At 37.3% G+C, this 6,764-nt stretch overlaps 1 protein-coding gene across 14 annotated transcripts in view; it reads right to left on the bottom strand.

Annotated features, from left to right (window-relative positions):
* Positions 1-6,764, bottom strand: part of LOC136760427 (focal adhesion kinase 1) — a 127,033-nt gene that overhangs the window by 56,960 nt on the left and 63,309 nt on the right. For all 14 annotated transcript variants that reach the window (XM_066715821.1, XM_066715822.1, XM_066715828.1 and 11 more), the window contains one exon: positions 402-489. In XM_066715821.1, the coding sequence (XP_066571918.1) occupies positions 402-489 (88 nt within the window). The remainder of the gene's footprint in view (positions 1-401; positions 490-6,764) is intronic.

Here is a 6,764-nt window from a genome sequence, read left to right as displayed (position 1 = left end):
AATTGCATTAATGAGAAATTGAACAGGTGTTCCTAATAATCCTTTAGGTGAGTGTATATATATATATATATATATATATATATATATATATATATATATATATATCCTAAAGATAATCTTCTGGTGATATCTGGTTAACCATCACAGCAAATATGAAGTACACAGCACTGCAGCCACTTTTCTACTTTATTATTGAATAAAAGAAGGTCAAATGATTTTCAAAACAGAATCTGTACTGTTATCCAGTCTGAGATATATTCAACTTTTCAGCAAATGAACAAGACAAAATAACATTTCAAGTTTAAGACACAATAGTTCATTTGGTTTGCTGTTTTTTTTTTTTTTTTTAACCTTCAATATTGATCTATTTCTATAATCTCCCTGGCTTATTCTTCACTTACCTGTTGGTAGAAGTAGTTAAGTGTTGGTTTGTCATCAGTGAACTGATTCAAGAATCCTTTTGGCAAATAGCGAATCCGCAGTTCATACCTAGGAAAAACAAAAATCACAGTATGTTCACAGAGAGCACGTTCATTCTAAAACACAGAGGCAAAGTCACTAATTTAAAACCAGGAAAGAAATCAATTAAAGGTGGGAAGGGTACCTGAAAGTCACCGTGTATGAAATGGAAAATCTCAAATGTTTTATTTCCCTCAATCTTAAAAAGGGTATTCATGATCTTATTGGGTCAGATGAGGCATTTTGGGCACAATAAATAAATTACTAAAGAATAGGGAATAACATTATTGGCAAGAAAAAAAAATAGTCCCATAGCTATGGCAGATCATATTGAAGTACAACACCACAAGTGACACATCAAAACTGTTATGGGAGTGCAATGCCAGTTAAAACGTTCTCAGAACCCACAGATGGTTGCTATGAATCTGTGATGCATCATAAAAAATGCAGAAACTCTTTGATCTGAATTTCTACATACAGCTACATTTTCTATTAAAAAGAGGAAATACTTGCAATACTTCTGCAAAACTATTCTGAATAAGGAAGATCTTGTTATTAATATTTTTATAATACAATTGATTACAATTCATAAACATGAGACTTATTTATAGTACACAAACCAAAAGGGCGAAAAAGTATCTAAAAATGTAGCTGCATCTAATATTCATTGAGTGAAAACAGTACAAACCAATAATGAGTCATGGATGAATCTAATAAAATGTAAATGCGGACCACCAAATACATCATAGATGACGTCTTATGATGGGGACAGAAAACTGAATAAGAACAATGAAACTATTGCCAATGTTCACTATAAACATTTCTTAAAATTCACCACATAAGGAGTACTAATTCAAAATCCTGTATCTCACACCCTCCCCAATCAAATCTATCGATAGCAACTTGAATGATAGAGACAGAAAAAACATAAATATAAATCTTCAAATAATGTTTCATTTCTCACTCCCCTTTAATTGGTGATACAGCAGAAGTGGAAATCATAAAGTGGGAGCATGTATTTTTATTTTCTTGCTGTGAAACAGCCAGGAGAACTAGGAAGCCCTTTCGGTATGCATCACTGGCCTGCTCAACTGCTGTGTAATTGCAGTTTCATTCAGATCTGCAGTGCCGAGTTTATCCTTCACACGACGCAGTGATTCAGGGAGAAGCCTATTCTGCACTTGAAGAAACACCTGACGACTCATCTTCTAGCCACACTACAAGGAATGAGAATGACAACCAAAGACTCCAATTAGCATGCAGGAGAAAAGGAAACAACTGGCGAGCGTTACTTAAACAGATAAAATAGAAAAGAATACTGTCTTGGATGAAAATAAAAGAATAAATCAAATCAAACAATATACTGAAGTATCCCTGCCTCCAGTTCAGTTCATATTCTAACTCTCTACAGATCATAACAATAACAAGAACATGTTTCGACTTAAATGGTCCAGGAAGGAGGACAATCGGTTAAAAGTACTAATGAAAAACACAGCAAGACTTCAAATTGGTTATTCCTCGAGTCATAGCCTAAATGCCGTATGGGTCAAACAACAGTATGCATTTTAATCTTGTGCTTCATGTTTTTATTCTTAAACACAGTCAATATTTCAAGCTTCTGACTGTGCAGTGTTTTCTGAATGGTTCATTTCTAAACACACTGTGAACAGAAAAGCCAGATTCATGGGCAGTTTAACTTAAACCATTTCCTTTCATTGGCAGTTCCTTTCCAACACTACAGCTCCCCTACTTGTGCACAGTTAATCCAATCTGCTAGTCTGCAAGACTATGGATGCCTGTTTGAAATTAATGTCACCTTGTTCTACTCAATTAAGATCAAATTCAAAGACATATCTAATTTTATTATATCGCTTGTAGATGAGATGAAAAAAAATATTATAACTTCACAAATAATGTTTTCCACTAGGTTTGGGACTAGTTTCAGAAACCATGCCGAGTCCCGATCTAGGAACATCCTAATGTGACCACAGGTAAAGCCATTAATGACTGCAGTGAATTAGTCTGCAAATTAGTAGCTGGAATGAGCACCTGAAATACACACGAGTGTGGCAGGCACCCACTCTTAAAGAAATCTAAATCTTTGAATCTTATCCCTTTGTTTCAGTCCACAGCTAGTCTTATCCAGACCAGTCTTGATCTGCACTGGATTTTCAGTTTCGTTATTTAAGAGCATAAGCAAATCACTAGTGTTTCCCATGACCATGAACACTGTCACTGGTGTGAGCACCAATATGCTGCAAGGGTCATTTTTGTTCCCTCTCAGTTTTATTTAAACTCCATTTTCCCCACTATATGTACGCTGCCAGAGCTCAAAGCAAAACTATCTTTACTGCCCTGCTGAGCAGATATTCAATGACATGTCACTTATCTGTAATATTTTCACTGCCCATGTCTGCAGTCAAAGGTTTTACAGACACAGTTGAGTTTGATTTCTCACTACCATTAAAATACTTTACCCATACACTTATGTATTGGTGGTAGGGGGTATTATTTGATATCGGTGAGAAAGAAAAAGATTGCTCTTCAAGTTTAAAAACTAGGCATTGATAAATGAAACCAGAAGGGCTTCTGAAAGTCATATACACATGGGCTTCAACCCCCAGGGAGTGAGTTAGCCCACTCCAAGACTCCTCTCCTCAGCAACAGCTGCAGGCAGGCAGGTCACAGGTCACACAGCTCATGTGGGGCAACAGTCAGGCCTCCGGTGGGCTGTCAGCAATCTCACCCCCAGCCCAGAGCTCATCAACACTCCACTCAACATCATTTCATCTCTCAGCACCAGGAATAAAAAGTAAATATAAAAACTCCCTGTAACACCCCTCGGCACAAACTTCAACCTTTTATTTTGAAATGTATCTCAGTCAATCATATATGGAAGTCTGTTATAAACTACCAAGATTTCAGGGTCAATTGAAATAAAACTGGCTTTAATTAATTAATAAATGGATAAAAAAAAAAAACTTCTACAATGTATCTAGAACAACTATCATGAACACAAAAACACAAAACACCATAGTTTTCAGAATTTGTATTTTTAAATAGGTCCTAGTCCCCAAATGGCCACAGTATTTTAGTTCACTTCAAAGAGCTGCAGCTGTGTTCAATGCCTGGCAGCTAAAAATATCCTGCTAAACAGCTACATGTTGTTTATATGATGTGATTAAGTGAAAAATGAACTTCTAAAAGCTGTGTGTTCTACTGTATTTACAGCTTAGTTTAGCTAATAACATTTTAGTTTCTTAGGAAAGTCAATGGGAGACTTTTATGAAGCTAAAAAAAATAAGAGGTTCTGGTTTCAGTTAAGCTGTCAAAAACAAAAGTTTCAATAAAAACACGTTTAAAATCAGAAATTAAATTTAAAAAAAGCCATGGATATACGCAAACACAATAAAAATCCTGACTGGCATGAAGCCACAAAATCATCCCGCTTTGAAGGCAATGCTGCTTCCAAGATGAAGCGAGCCCCAGGGGCTTGAGATTTGTTTGATATAAGAGTCCCACACAAAATGTTAGTTTAAGGATTCCTTTAATTTTCGATGGATATCTTAGAGTTTGGATTCCAAAACCCTTGAGGCTCCTCTTACAATAAGAGACACCAGTCAATACACCTGCAATTTGAAAAACAATACGAGGTACAAAGTTAAATATGTAAGTAGAAAAATACTCCACCCAATGGGTTTATAAAGCTTCAAGAGATCATATATAGTCAATTTAAGTGCATCACACCAAAAGTATTTTAATACCATCATTTCAAAGCAGCCAGCCGTCAAATGGCATGAGTGTTGCACACAGGAGGCTGCACGCAATCAAGCACCATGTCACTGCTGGAAAAGTGCTTAGTGTTGAAGGAAGGAACAAATACTCGCCATGTGACACCACCTTTGATACAGTACAAATTTTAAGGACTAAATTAACATGAATTCCAGGAAGACTTTCTCTCCAGTAAGATAATATGGATGGCATACAAAATTCACACTTAGTTAACTATTAATAGTGTGGCCTATTTTAAGATACTAGAGCGTTGCCTACTGCACAGTGCTTGCCATGCAGTAGAGCTGCACACAGAGCCGGATGACAGGAGTCCGAGCAGTCTGAGCTGATCTGACGAAGGTGACCTATGTCAGCTCTTCGGAGTTTGAGCAGAACTGGATAATACACTAGTGAGCGTTAGGGATTTTCCATTATTATACTTCGTGACTGTTATTTTAAAAGGGTATGGAACAACGCAAGTTAAATTAATGAATATAATAAATCACCTATGATTAAAACATTAGAACATCACCAAGAATACTACAATTATCAAAAGAACAGACACTGATCTGCCACAAGAAATAACTGGCGTGAGTCTATGGATTACACAGTGTACTATGCACAATTATACACAGTTGCTTCCAGATGCATCTTGTGAAGGTCAACTGTGTGAACTTGATTTGTACTCTTTAAAATACATTGCATTTTAGAATAATTACATTTTGTTTTGTCAATGTCAATGCACAAATGAGTAAATTGCTCCCGCCACACTCAATATCATAAGGAGACTACACCCTGGTGTGGTGTCAACATACTGCAATCACACCATGGCTGCAAACTGTTTCAGAGCCCCTGCAATTTACACACTTAAGGCCAGCAGTACTGAGAACATAGTGGGAGGGTAAATCATCTGAGGAAGCATACCAAATGTGAAAGGGCCCGTGGACAGCCCCAGCATAGAGCATTAGAAAGCTATGGCATATAAATGGAGTGTGTTGGAAGAGCGCTCAATGATAAAAAATGAGATTCTGCAAGTTTATTAATAATGGCATGTAATTAAGCACATAAGAGTGCTCAGAGCTGTAGAAGCACAAGTCAGGTCAATTGCACTTATTAACAGGACAACTAACAGGACAGCAGAGCACTGGCTCCAGAGACCAGGGTCGGTCATTGAAACTATGCTGTCGACTCATTCTGCCTTATAAGCATGTGCACGCATTGACCAGCCACAAGGGAAGCCTAGGACAAATAGGAACAGTCACCAAGTGGTAAGTTTACAGCTGTGCCAATTTTACAGATATGAGTGGCTTGGGGGGCAGCAGGGAGAAAGCACAGGGGACAGAAGGGGCCTCGGGGCCCTCGGTGCACTGCAGAAGAGTAACCATACCATACACACACAAGCACACATAACATCAGCTCATCACACCCAGAAAACCCTTGTTTATTTATTTGTTTGTTTATTACATTACTCTGACTGGGAGTAAAGATTAGGTGATTTAGGAGGAGCTTAGTGGGGCTTAACAAGGTTTCTTGAGCAGAATTAGTTTTTACACTTTAAGAGACTCTGTTGTTGGTGCTACACAGATTAAATCAGAATATTATATATATGCATATTACTTATCTGAAGACATGTCAATATCCTCCATGGATTTACATAATGAGAAAGACTAATACAAACACGTGTGTCGTGCCGTAAGATTTGCTCTTTACACTGAAGCACAACACAGATGTCCAAACGCCATGTTTATTCCATCCACAAGAAGGTGTGCTGGAGAGAACGTGCTTCTTCCTTGATACATTTATTATGGTGGATGCACTAGGAGTGAGCAAGAGGACCTTAGACCATTAAAGTAATCCAAAATGGATAGTTACTGACAAAATACTCTCTTTATCTCCAATTATGATCCTCACAAAGCCTTGCTGGAACAGTTTACTTTGGCAGGAAAACCCTCTCACATAAATTGAATTGTATTTTTCTCATAATAAATGCACCGAGTTTGGAAGGGTCACGGGAGCAGTTCTAATTAATTCATGATGCAGGCACTCGGCCAGCACTGGAGAAATAAGTTGTCAACTTGTCGGTCGTAGGTAGGATACACAAATAGGCACTTAAGCTACTGACTCTTACATCTTTTTCAGATAATATCTGTTCATTTGGATTTCTTAGTAGAGGATCACTGCATTCAAAGATTTTTAAATCTCAATCTGATTAAATTTTGAAGAACAAAATAAATATACAAAAAAAACGCTTACCATCTTTGTATTACTAAAGTTAATGAGAAACAGACAAATTCCATCAGACGGTGGTTCATAAGCATCTTTAATAAGATGTAGACCGTGCCTAGATGTTAATGACGGTGGCAATCCTTTTGATAAATGTTTGAATATGGTGACATTCCTCCTAAATAAATAAAATGTCCTCATCCCCCCCAAGTTTTTTTGACCTATACCCCTGTCCGTTATACCATCTGAGATTTGATGTGGAATTAAATTCTGCAGCAAGCTGATTAATGATTAGAAAAGGATTAGCCCAG

The sequence above is a fragment of the Amia ocellicauda genome, chromosome 10 (genome assembly GCF_036373705.1).
Source record: "Amia ocellicauda isolate fAmiCal2 chromosome 10, fAmiCal2.hap1, whole genome shotgun sequence".
Taxonomy (NCBI): Eukaryota; Metazoa; Chordata; class Actinopteri; order Amiiformes; family Amiidae; genus Amia; species Amia ocellicauda.
This window is presented reverse-complemented; position numbering and strand designations above follow the sequence as displayed.